At 42.3% G+C, this 18,715-nt stretch overlaps 1 protein-coding gene across 1 annotated transcript in view; it reads left to right on the forward strand.

Annotated features, from left to right (window-relative positions):
* LOC121579948 (teneurin-1) overlaps positions 1–18,715 on the forward strand; it is a 218,412-nt gene that overhangs the window by 179,259 nt on the left and 20,438 nt on the right. Inside the window, exons 18-22 of the mRNA XM_041894959.2 lie at positions 788–931; positions 1,303–1,552; positions 1,915–1,935; positions 4,235–4,467; positions 16,453–16,607. Of these exons, the coding sequence (XP_041750893.1) occupies positions 788–931; positions 1,303–1,552; positions 1,915–1,935; positions 4,235–4,467; positions 16,453–16,607 (803 nt within the window). The remainder of the gene's footprint in view (positions 1–787; positions 932–1,302; positions 1,553–1,914; positions 1,936–4,234; positions 4,468–16,452; positions 16,608–18,715) is intronic.

Here is an 18,715-nt window from a genome sequence, read left to right on the forward strand (position 1 = left end):
ATGGCACAATTAGAAACGACATCCAAACTAAATTGAAATTCAAAACACATTTTGTTATGGTGCAAACATATTTTCATCCTCACTAAATAAACCAGAGGAAGAGATAAGGAGATGAAGAAAGGCTCTAATTTATTCATTTATCTTTATGTACCAGTGGGAATTGAGCTCAACCTCAAACCTCTCCTCCTTACTCACCCTCTCTCTCTCCGTTGCCGATAGTAACAGGCTGATCTATCATGGTGACACAAGCAGGAGCCTGTAGCTACTCTGTGTGTAACTGACTATGTCCTGCTTGGTGTGTGTGTGTGTGTGTGTGTGTGTGTGTGTGTGTGTGTGTGTGTGTGTGTGTGTGTGTGTGTGTGTTTGCGTGTGCTTCCTTCGCATGTGTTTGTGTGGATGTATGTGGGTGGGTGGGTGAGAGAGGAAGAGAGAGACGTTGAGACAGAGCAAGAGAATTGTGTGAGCGTGCACACATACTGGTGGATGCAGCAGAGAATGACGGTATCAGTGATGCATTAAAAAGGCTCGGGAGAATCGCAGACTGTTAGCACATACCCAGGCTGCGCTATAACCACAATGCTGCATCGTTCCAGCCTCTGCCTGGACCACTGCAACTCTAGACTCACTGCAATGTTACACTGTGTAGGAGCTAGTCGCACCATCACAAAAGCGTTAGGGGTTGTTGTTTTCCAGGTGTGTCTCCTTGTAATTGCAATAACAACAGGGTAATGAATGCATGACAATTGGTGGCGTCACATTAACAGCCCAGTGGTCTCTTGTGTTCCAGTCTCTGTAGGCTATGAGTATGAGTCATGTGCTGACTACATTGTGTGGGAGAGAAGGATGGCTCAGCTGCAGGGCTTTGAGATGATTGCCTCCAACCTGGGGGGCTGGTCCCTGGACAAGCACCACATCCTTAACCTCCAAAGCGGTGAGGGCTCTGCCTGTTCCTCTGTGTCCCACTTCCATTCAACAGTACTGTACCCTCAGCCCACCTGACCTGACACTATTTCATACCTGGTTATCCAGTAGGAATATTGTGAAGACATTCTTGCCAAACTATCATTGTTTTAACTTCCGTTTCAAATGACTTGATATAGACAGACAGAACTACATATAATTATTACTGTATTGTATCAGAGAGTTCTGTTCTATATTGCTATATTGCGTCAGTTTTAGATAAGCTTTTGAGAGAGCCAGTTTTATGCATCCCTCTTGGCCTTGTTGAACTTTGAAGATTCTAGGAAGGACAAGTCATTCCTCTGGATTTAATTGTAATTGCTAGTTGTCCTTCAACTCCAGGTGTTCTACACAAAGGGAATGGAGAGAACATCTTCATCTCCCAGCAACCGCCAGTCATCTACACAGTGATGGGTACGGGCTACTTGCGCACTATCCCCTGCCCCAACTGTAACGGCCCTGCCCTGGGTAGCAAGCTCTACGCTCCTGTCGCTATCACCTGTGGCTCCGACGGCAGCATCTACGTTGGCGACTTCAACTTCATCAGAAGGATTCTGCCCAATGGATTTGTCATCAGCATTTTAGAATTGAGGTGACACTCCAGACCAATAGTTAAAGATGCTTTTCAGTGTTTTTCTGTGATTATGTATTTGTACATTATCTCAAGCACTATTTGAGGTTGACGCATTCAAAATATATACTATAATGAAAGTTGTTGTGGTGCTTGTTGCCAAGCTATATTGCTATTTCTGCTGTTGTTATTGTTACATTTTTAACGTGAAATGGAAAGAGATGGGAAAATAAGTCATCTATTGTGTACACAGCACATCAACAAACTGAACTGAGAAGTTTAATTGAAATGCTTTCATAAGTATAATCATGGATCGAAGAGAAGATATTTCTCCAAGGATAAGAACTAATACGCTTTCTCTCTCTTTAATACAACGCTGCTAGGAATCGAGATATCAGGCACAGGTACGTTTTCAATAGTGTACTCAGTCAGACTCAGAACATAATGTATTTTCCTGAAAACAGTTTTTTATGACACTGCTGCATGAAAAGAGCGGTTCTTCAGTTGCAAACCGCCAGCCTACCTTTCATGGATGATGTTCTTATTTGGTTACATAATACAGGATTTGAAATGAGGAGACATTCAGTCAATATGGAAGTGTATTGACCTGGATTTAAAGTAGGTCTGTTCAATGTTGTTCCTGGAGGGCCGAAATACTTATTGTTTTCATCCTCTCCTTCTAATAAGGGACTAATTCAGACCTGGAACACCAGGTTAGTGCAATTAACTACCAGGTAGAAACAAAAAACAGAAGTGTTTTGGCCCTCCAGGACTGGAATTGAACAGCCCTGATTTAAAGGTAGCAAGGATTAGAAATGGGCTATCTTCGGAGAGAAATCCAGACGCAGCGAGGTCTTTAAAGGGTGCCTCTTATCATAGACAAGCCCCAGCCTTTCATGTGTGTTTAGATGGTTGAGCGCCCCGCTGAAAAGGCCAGTGTAACACTGTTGTGTTGGGATAGGCTTCTCATACTCTCTCCCCCAAACGAACAGGCTCTCATCTCTCCCAGAGATATGATTCATCTTTTCATGCAGCTGTCATGTTTGCAATTGATTCTTTCTCAATCAAAGTCTGTAAAAAAAAACTAACTGAACTAGCTTTGCTTTTTCCCTGCATGTATGGCATGGCACACCCAACTAAAGCCTGAGATTAGTAATTTTCCTCTGCGAATAGCCTAATGTTTACAGAGAGTGTTTCCTGGTGATTGTAGTAGATGTCATCGTTCACTGGGAGGCATGCCATCACACATACAGTAGCTCTTAGACTCTCTGTCAGGGCTCTCATTACACAGGCACTTAGGTTGCCTCCATCATTTTCAGTGGTGGAAAAAGTACTAAATTATTATACTTGAGTAAAAGTAAAGATACCTTAATAGAAAATGACTCAAGTAAAAGTGAAAGTCCCCCAGTAAAATACTACTTGAGTAAAAGTCTAAAAGTATCTGATTTTAAATGTACTTAGGTACAGTGGTGGAAAAAGTACTTAATTGTCATACTTAAGTAAAAGTAAATGCTTTACATCAAATTCCTTATATTAAGCAAACCAGACGGCACGATTTTCTATTTCTTTTTTTTTTACGGACAGACTGGGGCACACTCCAACACTCAGACATCACTTAGAAACGCAGTATTTGTGTTTAGTGAGTCCGCCAGATCAGAGACAGTAGGAATGAAAATGTGTTATATTGATAGGTGCATGAATTTGACAATAATTCTGTCCTGCCTGAGCAGTCTAAATGTAACGAGTACTTTTGGGTGTCAGGGAAAATGTATGTGAGTAAAAAGTACATTGTTTTCTTTAGGAATGTAGTGGAGTAAAAGTAAAAGTTGTCAAAAATATAAATAGTAAAATAAAGTACAGATACCCCCAAAAAACAACTTATTAAGTTGTACTTTAAAGTACTTTATATTTAATGACTTTACACCACTGATCTTTTTGTCATGATTTCAGTCCCCTTTCAGTTGCAGTGCATTTACTGTAAAGGTGATACAGATGTCAGAATTAGAGCTGTATGGATTTTTATCATATCTTCAAGTGAAAAGATTGAGTTTGTCTGTGGTTGGCAGATGTTTGTTTCACGTCAGTGATATGTTAATGACGGAATTGATGACGTGGTTCCTTTTGAGCAACCATTTAAGATGAAAGACTGTTGAAGGAAACGGAACTGGTGTTTAGTGATAAAAGCCAGCTCTCTGGGGATCGATCAGTAAATGTGTATTTCATATATACCAGGGATGGGCAACATTGATGGGGGTGGGGGCCGCAAAAAAAGAGAAATCATCATGAGGGGCCGCAGTGGCTCGTGGGTCTGCGTACCCAATTCTTAAAATGTTGCCATAGGGTGGAGGAAAATGTCTGCAGTTTTTATATGATAACTGATGATCAATGGGCCCCACCCTGGTCGGTATTTTGACCATTGCTTACTACAAGTTTAGATAGCTGGCCGCTAGACCAACCACATTTCGAAATTGCACCTTGTGTAGTCTATTATTCTAACTCTCATCAGTAATTTGCGACCCCAACTGTGTTCCCCCCCCAAAAAATATATATTTTATTTGTATTATTATTTCTTTTTTTATTGGTCCACAGGCCTGCAAAAGGGGGACCACGGGCCGCCAGTTGCCCATTCCTGATATATACAAATAGTACATGGTTTATGTTTTTTGTACTGTAGACCTAAGTGACAGGGTCTTTTCTTTTCAGCTCCAGCCCAGCCCATAAGTACTACTTGGCCATGGACCCAGTAAGGGAGGCCCTCTACTTGTCCGACACTAGCAGCAGGAGGGTCTACAGACTCAGGACCCTCACAGAGCCCAAGGACCTGGCCAAGAACATGGAGGTGGTGGCAGGGACGGGGGACCAGTGCACCCCTTTCGACCAGGGCCACTGTGGAGACGGGGGCAAAGCCATCGATGCCTCCCTCAACAACCCCAGAGGTACAGCATTATCACTACCTTAATATGGCAATTAGTCTATAATCCTCAAAATAGTAAAGGGCTACCTTAAAAGGACATACTTTCAAAAGGGTTATTCGGCTGTCCCCATAGGATAACCCTTTTTGGTTCCAGGTAAAACCCTTTTTGGTTCCAGGTAGAACCCTCTGTGGAAAGGGATCTACATGGAACCCAAAACGGCTCTACGTTGAACTAAAAGGGTTCTACCTGGAACCAAAAAGGGTTCTTAAAAGTGTTCTCCTATGCAGACAGCTGAAGAACCCTTTTAGGTTCTTTTTATTTAACCTTTATTTAACTAGGCAAGTCAGTTAAGAACACATTTTTATTTACAAGGACGGCCTACACCGGCCAAACCCGGACGACACTGGGCCAATTGTGCGCCGCCCTATGGGACTCCCAATCACGGCCGGTTGTGATACAGCCTGGAAATCGAACCAGGGGGTCTGTAGTGACGCCTCAAGCACTGAGATGCAGTGCCTTAGACCGCTGCGCCACTCGGGAGCCTTTTTGTCTAAGTGTGTATGCAGAGACCAGCCCCTTTCCTGAACCTGAGATGTATTATGATTCAGGGTCTGAGTATTGACAGGTATTATTAGCAGAGGTTAAATGTGCTTCTGTGTTGTCAATAGAAAATCCTTGAAATTGGTTGAAGGTGAGGCTTTGTCCACCAATGATGATCCCATTCATTTTCTGTTCTCAAACAGCAGCGGCTTTGAAGTTCAAACAGAGTGTCTCTCCTTTTTGCCAGGGTTGAAATTCCTGTCTCCTCTCTATAGCTAATATGTGTAGGAGCCAAATTAGGGTCAGAGCAATGTGGGCACATCATTTAGACTGGCTTCAGCCCGGGCATGATGTTCTGGATCCAGAGCTGAGATGCTATTAATTCCAGCTATCTGCCCACCCCTCCTCTCTCCCCCTCCCGTCTCCCACAGCATCCCCTCCAGCCTTATCGAATGGGTTGGGAGCAGCTTAGTTAGACCACACAGCACACTATGGCAGCAATGGAAATGAATTTCGCTGCTCCTCTTAACACACAATACCAGGGATCCCATGGCGCCAGAGTAATGCCTTTATCAGGTGATAACACACAGTCGTTGCATCAGTCCTTCACACACAGTCCCAATAACTGACTCTCCCCTTCACAGGACTTTATAGTGCTGCTGCAGCAACATGTGACACGGTCCCATGCAGCCAGTTGATCCACCCACCCCAGTCAGAAGTAAAGATGGCAGCCAAATCAAAATAAAGATGTTACTGTAAAACCATGACTAGTGATGAAACTGTTCCTAAATCAGGGAGCCCAGGCCGGGAGGGAGCAGGATAGTGTATTGCTAACAGGATTTAAGTGTGGCTGACAGATCTGCAAAGGAAGGCAAGAGGATGGAGAGGCTGCAGTACTCCACGGCATAGCATTAACCTTCAGGAATAATGAGGATTACTGGCTGTCACAGATACAGATGCAGTCATTGTGAAGCAGCTGCAGTCCATACGTGCACTACTGTTTGGGCCTTCATTGATATTGATGTTGTATTGACACTCTCCTCAGTCCCACGGTTTTTGAAGTCACCCCAGCAGCACATAAAACATTAGAACTATTAATTAAAATAGCTCCCTGAACCATGAAACCACAACAACTGTTCATCACTGTCACCTCAGCCAGGCTTGGATTTATCCTCATTTTGTGGTTCCTGCTGCATTCTGTTGTGTTGCATAAATAGGACACTAAGAGAAAGGCTTTGGATTATGCGTTTTTATGCCAACTGTGCTCTTAACTAGGCTTGCTATACTATTAACAGACAGGATTGCACTTAGCAAATTGTGTTGGGTTGTTTTTTTTTGGTTGAACAATCCCTAATATGTCATATTCATAGGGGTCTTGTTTTATTGATCCAGCTTTGAGGACAAGATGTAATGGTGTGATTAAATCAGTGAAAACAATTTGTACGGGCATGATCAAATCAGGGAAACTGTGAAGTCAATTGCAATGTGTAAAAACAAAAGTAGTAATAGGTTAGCACCAGATTATTCTTTGTCTGAGAAAGAGGTGTTCTACAGACTACGCCACATTATTGCATGATGTCATACAGTAAGGGTTTGTTTTAATATAGTAATGTGAGGCCGATAGACAGCACAGACATGGTGACACCCCAGACATGGTGACACCCCAGACATGGTGACACCCCAGACATGGTGACACCCCAGACATGGTGACACCCCAGACATGGTGACACCCCAGACATGGTGACACCCCAGACAGACATGGTGACACCCCAGACATGGTGACACCCCAGACATGGTGACACCCCAGACATGGTGACACCCCAGACAGAGATGGATTAGCTAGTCTTTCGCTCATAACAACAGTGAAATTGAGATCAATCAATTTCCCCTGGTGGATTGATTCCCATGTTGTTACGGTAACTGCAAATACTACATTGTTCCACCTGCAAGCGACTATGTACTGTACCAGCTAATGTTCCACTTGGCCTGAATCTGTTCAGTATATGTATGAGTTGTATAGAAATACACTGTATTCATATGTGGATTTTGTGATTAGTCATTTGTATTATTTTGGTGGTGATGGTTGGCAGGGTTGTTGTGACTAGGACTAGATGCTGTTAGATCTTTCATACAGAGGAAAGGATGCTACCTGTTCACATTTTGATATATTAAACACACTTTACCAGAGCACTTCACACAATAGGGCTATATTATTATTATTTGGAACAATGCTTTAAGGTAACCATGACCTTTAGCCCAGCACTTGTGAAGGGAAAGTTTTTTTTAGCTCCTTAAGACAGCCTGAGGTAGAAGCTTGATTATGAAAGATGACATTGGCGCACTTTTTGCTAAATCCAGCAGTGAATCAATTAGGTGTGTTGGCGGGTCTTTAGCTCATGCTCTGTCACTGTCACACAGATTGTGAGTCTTCCTTTATCAGCTTGTCAGCCTTTCTGATTGACAGGATAATGTAGGCAGATAGATGCCTTTTCATTTTCTCTCCCTTCATGCTTCAGTTTGTAACACACAGTGACTTTTGTTTTCTAATTAGTATATGGGTTTATGTTATTTCTTTATGCATGTATTAGTAACAGACCTGGGTTCAAATACATACATATTTTCTGTGTATTTGAGTATTTTCAAATAATGTGGCCTGAATCAACTACTTCTATTGGAAGTATTTTAAAGTATTTTAAAATAAATTCCTATAAATAGCCTACTATTTGAAAGTATTTTGAACTACTTATTTAAAATACTATTTTCAAATACCTGGGTTAAATGCATAGGAGTGTATTTGAGTCAGTGTATTTGGGAGTATTTTCAAATACTTTCCAAGTGTATTATCAAATACATTCCAATATTCAACTACTTGTCATTTCAATTAAAAAATATAACAATTCCTACTTCCAAATGTCTTTGAAAGTAATTGAAATACCCTAAATAGTATTTGAACCCAGGTCTGATTAGTAATATGTATGGGCCTGGTGGTCTTGTGGTTGAAGGAAGGAGATTGAAATGTTGTTTATATGTGCACGTTCCATTACATCTAAAAGCTAAAATCTTCCTTCAGGGTTTTAAAAACTTTGTGACCGTGAAGCAACTTTTATCAATTGATTGTTTCTAAAGGAACCAGACTGAGCCCAGGTGTGAAAGGAAGGAAGTTGTTTTTGGACAAAACCCAGAGGGCATGAACAGCAACAGTTAGGTGTAATTTTAAACATGGGTTAAAAGTTCTGAGGGTGTTGATTAGTGGTACATATTAAAGTGCAAGCCAACTGAGATTCACAGACAGGAAGCCAACAGACTGAATGAGGATGAGGTAGCGGCTGATTGTGTGGTTGGAACTTGAACATAGATAAGTAGCACTTTAAGGCTACTTCTTAAACAGTTCAAGTCTATCCATTAGATAATGCATATCCAATGATACCAAGTCTAGGTAAGCAAGCTGTCGCTTGATGCATCTTAGTAAGAAGAAGGCAAAATAAGTGGATTATTCCAACAATTTCACAGCTTGAAATTTCACCGACTAGGGCTCTTAAGGATGAAAATATGCTTTTAAGGAAAGATAAGAGCATTGGCAGACTGATTCAAATGTCTGATAACCTGACACCAGGTCCACATGCTTCATAATAGTCTACTCAGAACAAAAATGTGCTTTTAGAAAGTCTTGCCCCAACAAAATGTGGCACACAAATATATTCAATCAATACAAACCTGACCTAAGAGCAGTCAATAGTCCTCACCCCATGGAAATCTGAGGGTTGTTGTTTTCTCACTCTAAATTCTTACCACAAAAAGTTGTAGCACACAACACCAAATACCATCATATCCAGAGATGTATTTGTTATATCATTAAGCAATAAGGCCCGAGGGGGTGTGGTATATTGGCCATGTACCACAAACCCCCAAGGTGCCTTATTGGCTTGAAGGGCATTCTAGAGTGTGCATTATTTCCCTATAATGCATGGTATAATTGAATGAAGTTAATTCTTACATGTACTATGTTTGACCTGTTTAAAAAAAAAAAAGTCAAATTGAAAACATTTGGCATTGTTGAATTCGATTGTCATAATAACAAACTAGCAAGTCTGTTTGTTTGGCTAACAAGGCATCTACTGTAGCTATCTAGTAAACTTGCTACTTCAGTGGATGTTGAACACCTGTTCTACAGGCAAATGAACACATGTCTAGTGGCAAATGTGTTAAATTATAGCTTTGGTATAAAAGTGATAATGAACTCGGGGCTCTATGCGTTCTCTGGAAAATAATGCAACGACCGTGGAAGGTTAGTTCCACTGCTAGCGCGTAGTGGAACACACCTTCCACATCGTTCATAATTTTTCTATAGAACACATAGCCCCTTGTTGATAATCCCTTACATGTACACGTGGCTTAATTGCTGTTTCAGCCAATCAGCATCCAGGACCCAAACTACCCGGTTTATAATTGCTTTTAACTGACTGTTACAGGAGGATTTCACCATGTTAAAGATAATTGTTGAAATCCCAGGTCTACTGGTTTGTTTACTTACTGTAATGTCGGCTAGATGCAGTGTAGAGGATCTGTAATGTCAGCTAGAAATGTATCTGATTTTAACAGTATATCAAGCAGTACCTATAATGTGGTTGATCAAACTTTCAGTGGATTCATATTGACTGGAAATATGGTGACGAATCGATTACAAAAAATAAAAGCAACACATTGTGCATTGATTAAGTATTTTCACGACAAAGTAGGAGAGAGTACTTAGATGTTGAAGCGTTTGCTTTTTGATTAACCATAAAAAGGTCTCCCAGAAGTAGGTCAACCACTAGGTTCCATCGAGTATCTGCCAACACGTTGCCTCAAGTGGGCCACAATGTACTGTAAACAAATTAGTATAAATAATACACCCTCTGTTTTGCATGGTACAATAACAGTAGTGGTAGTAGTAGTGTTTCAGGTGATATACTGTACCAATGTACAGTATCACCCCTCCCAATCTCAGAACACCCCTCACTTTATCCCCCGGCCTTATTCAGCCCCCCAAAAAATCCAAACCCTCTTTGTACCCACACTTTGAAAGCCACACTGGATTTCAATATTTTTCAATAACAAAGGTGGGCGCTTGCTATACCAGATATACAGATGCTGTGGTTTAGTTTCAATGTGGCAGTGTTTCAAAGAAAATCTCAACCATTTTCAGCCACGTTTGTGGCAGTTCTCAGCTCAAACATACATGGCCAATTATCGACCTCCCGTGTGGTGCAGGAATCAATCCAGAGAGAACAAGAGCTGACTGGCAATCATTTCATAGACCGTGTACACTCTGTGTTATCAGTGAGACGGCATGGAGGATGCCAGTGCCTCTTTAATGAGGAGGCGTGCGTGAAAGTGGCAAGAGCAGTCATCTGTGAACACACGTACACTCAGGCAGAACCCACAGATCAGTCTCTCTGATGTGGAGCAACTGGCTGTGGAAGCCAGGGAGCGGCACCAGGCACCCAGTCATCCCAAGCAGGCACACTGCAGCTTCCCCCACCCAGCACTGCCCAGGCTGCCCTGGATAGGCTGCTCTTCGCCCCAGTGGCAGGGACCAGGGATGGATCATGGTCAAGAGATTCTCCTCAAAATTAATGTTTTCCCTTCTTTATTTTATTAAATACATTGGACAAGGTATTAACGCTGGGTCAGACCTGGTGACTGGTCAATTTATCATCTAATTTCCCACCTTTTCCCCAGGGCATCCACCTAAGCTTGTGCTGTGAAATTTTACATGATACCCAGGGTAATAGCTTTGGACTACTGGCATCTGAAGTAGCATTATTTTGTCTGTGCCATCAATTATTTGGTCTCGCTCGTTCAGCAGTGACTGTACCTCATCAGGCCAATGTTTGGGGGTCGGGAGATTCAATGAGGTAACCTAGACATGATTAATTTACAGAGCGCTTAATCAATCATCTCTGGATGATTAATCTATTTAGTGCTACTTTTAGACCTCTCATACACATAGGTATCATATAACTACCATAGAAAATGTAGATTTGCATTTCAAATTATGTTTTGAATGTATTTAATTTTGACTGTATTATAAACTTAACAACTACTACTACATACATTAGGCCTACTACAGTATAGGCGAGCTTGAAATATTGGACACAGTAAAAATCCTCAGAGTAGTGCAATCCTCACGTTTCTCTCAATATGTGGAAACTGGAGAAGACCTCAGTCTGAGGTAGTAGTGGTCAATAATTCCATCAACAGCATCACTCAAATTAAAAGAAGTGATTCGATTTGCTTCAACCCAGCGTTCCTGCCTGTAACACTGGAACTAATCCTCAGATCCAAGAAGTAAACATGTTGCCCAGCGTATTAACAGCTTCATTCCCAAGGTCACAGATATTTACAGTGAGCTGTTTTGTATTTTGGAATTTTAATTAGACCAAACTAATAAGTTGAAACATGTTTTTTATCTTATTAATTTATGAGTGTTTTGTTTACCATGGGGGATTCTGCTCTCTAATTCAGTACTATCTCTATTATTTAGAACACTCTGGAACACTCTGAAGCGTATGAGGGGAACAATTATCATCCCACATCATGCATAATTAACTAAATGATGAGGGTGATATTTCATGCAATTAAGCTCAATGATGAGGTATGTCTGTAAACAAGCAGTATTGACACCGATGTTCAAATCAAATCAAATCTAATCTAATCAAATTTTATTGGTCACATGCGCCGAATACAACAGGTGCAGACATTACAGTGAAATGCTTACTTACAGCCCTTAACCAACAGTGCATTTATTTTAAACAAAAAAGTAAGAATAAAACAACAACAAAAAAAAGTGTTGAGAAAAAAAGAGCAGAAGTAAAATAAAGTGACAGTAGGGAGGCTATATATACAGGGGGGTACCGTTGCAGAGTCAATGTGCGGGGGCACCGGCTAGTTGAGGTAGTTGAGGTAATATGTACATGTGGGTAGAGTTAAAGTGACTATGCATAAATACTTAACAGAGTAGCAGCAGCGTAAAAAGGATGGGGTGGGGGGTGTGTTTGGACCATGATAGTTCGTTGGTGATGTGGACACCAAGGAACTTGAAGCTCTCAACCTGTTCCACTACAGCCCCGTCGATGAGAATGGGGGCGTGCTCAGTCCTATTTTTTTTCCTGTAGTCCACAATCATCTCCTTTGTCTTGGTCACGTTGAGGGAGAGGTTGTTGTCCTGGCACCACACGGCCAGATCTCTGACCTCCTCCCTATAGGCTGTCTCATCGTTGTCGGTGATCAGGCCTACCACTGTTGTGTCGTCGGCAAACTTAATGATGGTGTTGGAGTCGTGCCTGGCCATGCAGTCATGGGTGAACAGAGAGTACAGGAGGGGACTGAGCACGCACCCCTGAGGGGCCCCCGTGTTGAGGATCAGTGTGGCAGATGTGTTGTTACCTACCCTTACCACCTGGGGGCGGCCCGTCAGGAAGTCCAGGATCCAGTTGCAGAGGGAGGTGTTTAGTCCCAGGATCCTTAGCTTAGTGATGAGCTTAGAGGGCACTATGGTGTTGAATGCTGAGCTGTAGTCAATGAATAGCATTCTCACGTAGGTGTTCCTCTTGTCCAGGTGGGAAAGGGCAGTGTGGAGTGCGATAGAGATTGCATCATCTGTGGATCTGTTGGGGCGGTATGCAAATTGGAGTGGGTCTAGGGTTTCTGGGATAATGCTGTTGATGTGAGCCATGACCAGCCTTTCAAAGCACTTCATGGCTACAGACGTCAGTGCTACGGGTCGGTAGTCATTTAGGCAGGTTATCTTAGAGTCCTTGGGCACGGGGACTATGGTGGTCTGCTTGAAACATGTTGGTATTACAGACTCAGTCAGGGACATGTTGAAAATGTCAGTGAAGACACTTGCCAGTTGGTCAGCACATGCTCGGAGTACACGTCCTGGTAATCCGTCTGGCCCTGCGGCCTTGTGAATGTTGACCTGCTTAAAAGTCTTACTCACATCGGCTACGGAGAGCGTGATCACATAGTCATCCGGAACAGCTGGTGCTCTCATGCATGCTTCAGTGTTGCTTGCCTCGAAGCGAGCATAGAAGTGGTTTAGCTCGTCTGGTAGGCTTGTGTCACTGGGAAGCTCGCGGCTGTGCTTCCCTTTGTAGTCTGTAATAGTTTTCAAGCCCTGCCACATCCGACGAGCGTCAGAGCCAGTGTAGTATGATTCAATCTTAGACCTGTATTGACTCTTTGCCTGTTTGATGGTTCGTCGGAGGTCATAGCGGGATTTCTTATAAGCGTCCGGGTTAGAGTCCCGTTCCTTGAAAGCGGCAGCTCTACCCTTTAGCTCAGTGCGGATGTTTCCTGTAATCCATGGCTTCTGGTTGGGGTATGTACGTACGGTCACTGTGGGGACGACATCATCGATGCACTTATTGATGAAGCCAGTGACTGATGTGGTGTACTCCTCAATGCTGTCTGAAGAATCCCGGAACATGTTCCAGTCTGTGCTAGCAAAACAGTCCTGTAGCTTAGCATCTGCGTCATCTGACCACTTTTTTATTAACCGAGTCACTGGTGCTTCCTGCTTTAGTTTTTGCTTATAATCAGGAATCAGGAGGATAGAGTTATGGTCAGATTTGTCAAATGGAGGGCGAGGGAGAGCTTTGTATGCGTCTCTGTGTGTGGAGTAAAGGTGGTCTAGAGTTTTTTTCCCTCTGGTTACACATTTAACATGCTGGTAGAAATTAGGTAGAACGGATTTAAGTTTCCCTGCATTAAAGTCCCCGGCCACTAGGAGCGCTGCATCTGGATGAGCGTTTTCCTGTTGATTAATGGCCTTGTACAACTCATTCAGTGCAATCTTAATGCCAGCATTGGTTTGTGGTGGTAAATAGACAGCTATGAAAAGGTAAATAGTGTGGTCTACAGCTATCTTGGTAAATAGTGTGGTCTACAGCTTATCATAAGATACTCTACCTCAGGCGAGCAAAACCTCGAGACTTCCTTAGTATTTGATTTTGTGCACCAGCTGTTGTTTACAAATATACACAGACCGCCACCCCTTGTCTTACCGGAGTCGGCCGTTCTGTCCTGCCGATGTAGCGTATAGCCTGCTAGCTGAATGTTATCATTGTTGTCGTTCAGCCACGACTCCGTGAAACATAAGATATTACAGTTTTTAATGTCCCGTTGGTAGGATATGTTGTTCGAACGTGTGAGTATTCCGGTTGAAATGTATGTTTTTGTTTTTCAAATTATGCATTTGGAGTTCTATTATTCATGGGAACATGTCTGGTAATCAGTAAAAAATATATTTTGCATTATCTCTGTCTTAAACTAAATTAGCCTACCAATCATTGCATATTCGAGGATATAATGTTGTCATGTGCAGAGTTCATTCAGACTGCTCAAATAGATTATTAAGATTTTCCAGGAAAGCTTAACCACACACGGTATCTGTAGGATCTCAGTATCATCTTATGTACACTATGTTGAAATAAATCACTATTAATTGATTGGTTTCATCATTGATTGGTCAGAGGAGTGAGTCTACTCTCCTGGTTTCTCAGGCCCTGACCAGTGGCTGAGTGAGAGATAACTGGCAGCAGACAGACAGACAGCGCTCCTAGAGGAGTTGGCTGGCCAGCCCTGATATAATCACTGTGTGGACATGGACACAAAGCCAATAGGTTCAAGGCTAGTGCCAGAGAAGCAGCCAACATGATGCCATTCAGCCTCAAACAGTATATCTCTACCTGACCTTGAGCGGTACAAGCAGGGGCGCACATTTGGTTTTAGAAGTGGGGGGGACATTATTATTTTATTTTTTATCCAGTCAGATAAACACTGCAAACACCCTACCCGACTGCTCGGAAGCGTCCGCATGGTCCTAAAGCACACCGTTGCTTCGTTTTGTATCACATTCCAATGATAAAACTGGGGGGGGACAAAGCGAGGCAACGGTGTGCTGGCAGAATTGTGTAGTCTGATTGTTCACACGGACAAAGTAAAGAAGTCCATTCTATAGGCTTTCCAAGGCCTCTCCATGCCATGGCAATCCATTTACTGCGCTGTACCTCAGAATTGTGCGTTCCTGATACACATGAAATGCACAAACATTATGCTGGTGTGTAATTCCACAGTTGAATGTCACACAGCTGTTCTTCTCAGCTCCCAAGCCTACGTCGACGGTCTTAGTTGAAAACCTACATAGTATATGTACTATATTTATATCAGGCAGTCGTTATGGCAAAGAACAAAGTTCTTTTTTTTGGTCAATGATCAGTGTGTTAAAAACGTTAGATTCATAACACCCTTTGAAAGCTCAAAAGCGTATACTTCTATCTATTAACATTTTACTCGGACCACATATTTTCATTCGCAGAGAAGGGACTCTGTAGTCTCTCATCCACTGTTGCTGTGTTGACTATTTTGTCATCTTTTTCAATGAACACAATAAGAGGATGGTGCTCAATGCATGCTGCAACTAGCCAAATCATTCCCTTGAACCTTTTTCAAACTGAAATGTCAGAATTGGTGTTAAGGATGTAAGCTCCTCTAAGACGATTAAAGCTGCTTCATTCATTGGGATTGGAGAGTGTTGGAGAAACGGGACAGCCAGCAGCATGCGATCTGGAATCTGCATTGCGTTATGAGCTCTAGAGTCTCCCAACTTGCAGTGCAAATCTCATCAGATAATACCCAGACATTTCATTAAATGAATTGGCTATATTATCATGCAGCACACATCTCTGTGGGGAGAAGGGGGCTGATGACGGGGATAAAAGTAGTCGCATGCTCCTCACTCAACCATGGAGCCAGACTGCTCACCACAACAATGTGATGAGAGAACGAATAGACTGCTGCTGCAATCTGGTACTCCTTAATGGGGGCTCTGATTCAAAACAGTCTTTGTCTCGCTGCTCTTTGAAGGATTTTAGTACATAATACACTATTTTTGAACAAACATGCTTCAGACTCTAATGTTGTCTAATGTAGGGTTTCCCAAACTCAGTCCTGGGTCCCCCCTGGGTGCACGTTTTGGTTTTTGCCCTAGCACTACACAGCTGATTCAAATAAGCAACTAATCATCAAGCTTTGATTATTTGAATCAGCTGTGTAGTGCTAGGGCAAAAACCAAGGACCGAGTTTGGGAAACCCTGGTCTAATATGGCTAGAATATATGTGTATTGTCCAATAAGGAATGAATGAGAGTGTTAAGATGACATACAGCATTTCATTATCTTCCTTTAAAGGTAGTTCAGTAATAATATACCTATATGATTGTCATAAACAGCCTGTGTCACATGACTGGTCTCTTCCATAATGACCAAGTCTGATGAATGTAATTTCAAGCTCATAATAGTCATAATAATCACATCTACTCTATGACAACCTTGTTTAGACATCTAACTCAACATTCAAACAAAGTGTTTCTTTGATACTGAGCTGTGCAGTAATGAATTGTCTCTCCTTTCCCTTCAACAGGGATTGCAGTGGACAAGCAAGGATTCGTCTACTTTGTTGATGGAACCATGATTCGCAAGATCAATGGGAAAGGAATGATATCAACTGTCATTGGTTCCAACGGCTTGATGTCCACTCAGCCGTTAAGCTGTGACGCCCGCATGGATATTTCACAGGTGAGATGGCTAGACGGCCCATACACACACACACACACACACACACACACACACACACACACACACACACACACACACACACACACACAGCTAGGAATGTCAGGTTTTCCAAGCCCAACGTTTCCATAGAGCAGTACTGGTAGACTTAACAGACAGAATGGTATTTCAAAAGCTATTCCATACCCCTTATCTAAGATGTATATCCTCATTTAGTTCCAAGGATCTTATCATGCAACAATTCCCTTTGAACCTATATGCAGTCATCTATAAGTAACACAGTTAAGTCATCAATAAGTAACATAGTAAAGTAATCTATAAGTAACACAGTTAAGTCATCAATAACTAACACAGTTAAGTCATCAATAAGTCACATGTAACAAAGTTAAGTCATCAATCAGTCATCAAAGCATTAAAACTGATATTAGTGATCAGCAATTAGACTTTAACGTCCAAGAGGTTTAAAAAATAAAAAGACAGATCTTATATCTATCTGACCTATAAAAATGGAGAGGCCTGATATCGAGGACATTTCCTTTGAGACGTTCCCGCCATGATTAACTGGCCTCAGCGGCTGAATGCTCCCTCTCAATGGTGAATTATATTCTTGCTTCTGTCCCTGCTCTCACGGGCAGCTGAGGCCCAGACCGGCACGGGATGCACCCTGACTCAGAGAGCAATTATTCTCAGCCCCCCGGACCTTGCCATAGGAAACCACCTTATTAAAGTTCTCACCAAAAGTTGTAAAAATGCTGAGGCTGGCTAACCTTCAGAGAGGACTGCAGAGATATGCCCTACAGTCACGCTCTCTCTACAGACTCTCTCTCTTTATCTCTCTACCCCTCTCCCTCTACACTCTTAGGAAAAAGGGTTCCAGAAGGATTCTTCAGCTGTCCCCATAGGAGAACCCTTTTTGTTTCCAGGTAAATCCCTTTTGGGTTTCATGTAGAACCCTCTGTGGAAAGGGTTCTACATGGAACTGAAAAGGGTTCTACCTGGAACCAAAAGGGTTCTTCTTAGAACCAAAACAAGTTCTTCAAAGGGTTCTCCTATGGGGACATCCAAAGAACCCTTTTAGGTTCTAGATAGCACCTTCTTTTCTAAGAGTGTACCACTCTCTCTCTGCCTTTCTCTATCTCTCTCTCTACTCTTTCTCTAATCTTTCTCTATCTCTCTCTCTACTCTTTCTCTATCTCTCTCTCTACTCTTTCTCTATCTCTCTCTCTACTCTTTCTCTCTTTAATCTTTCTCTATCTCTCTCTCTACTCTTTCTCTATCACTCTCTCTACTCTTTCTCTCTCTCTCTCTCTACTCTTTCTCTATCTCTCTCTCTACTCTTTCTCTCTTTAATCTTTCTCTCTCTCTCTCTCTACTCTTTCTCTATCGCTCTCTCTACTCTTTCTCTATCTCTCTTCTTCACAGCAACACAGCACATTGACCCACATCTGAGTGGGTTGCACAGCTCTGAAAGGGAACAGGGAAATTAACTGCTGTGCCCCCATAAGGGCTTATCACATAAGAAGCGCGCAATTCTCCTCTTATGACCAGATTTACTCCTGTAGAATGATTATCCATGCGCATCACTGGGCTGGATCACGTGCTGATGAACCCATTAAAACGCTCATGAAAAGCGACATAACTATATTAGATCATAATGGGTGTGGGTTTCCTCCAGAGCATTTGCATGTTCTGAGGCTGAGATTGTGACGCTGTAGAGAGAGGCAACAGGGACATTGCATACTGTACCGTCTCAATTAAACCTTCATATAGGAGGATACTGTATGTTTGTGAGAAAGAAACCCTATTTTGCATCACAATAAGCCGGTCATTGACACTCCCTATTATTCCCATAGACATTTGACATTTGAGAAGCAGCATAACGAAGCATTAAATTAAATGCTTGAAATTCGGAGGATATCTTGCATACAGATATTCTTTTTACTGTCCATGTTTCAGGCTTTGCGTTCCTGTCTTTCATTTTCTGACAATTCCTTTTGTTGGTTTTCTGAATGAGGCCTTTTATGCTGATGTATTATGCAGTGGAGTGATTTCAAGCAACTTCATCCTCAAGATGCTAATTTGCAAGTTGACTCTCTCCCTCCTCCTCGGGT

This window comes from Coregonus clupeaformis, chromosome 13, assembly GCF_020615455.1.
Source record: "Coregonus clupeaformis isolate EN_2021a chromosome 13, ASM2061545v1, whole genome shotgun sequence".
In the NCBI taxonomy this organism is placed as follows: domain Eukaryota; kingdom Metazoa; phylum Chordata; class Actinopteri; order Salmoniformes; family Salmonidae; genus Coregonus; species Coregonus clupeaformis.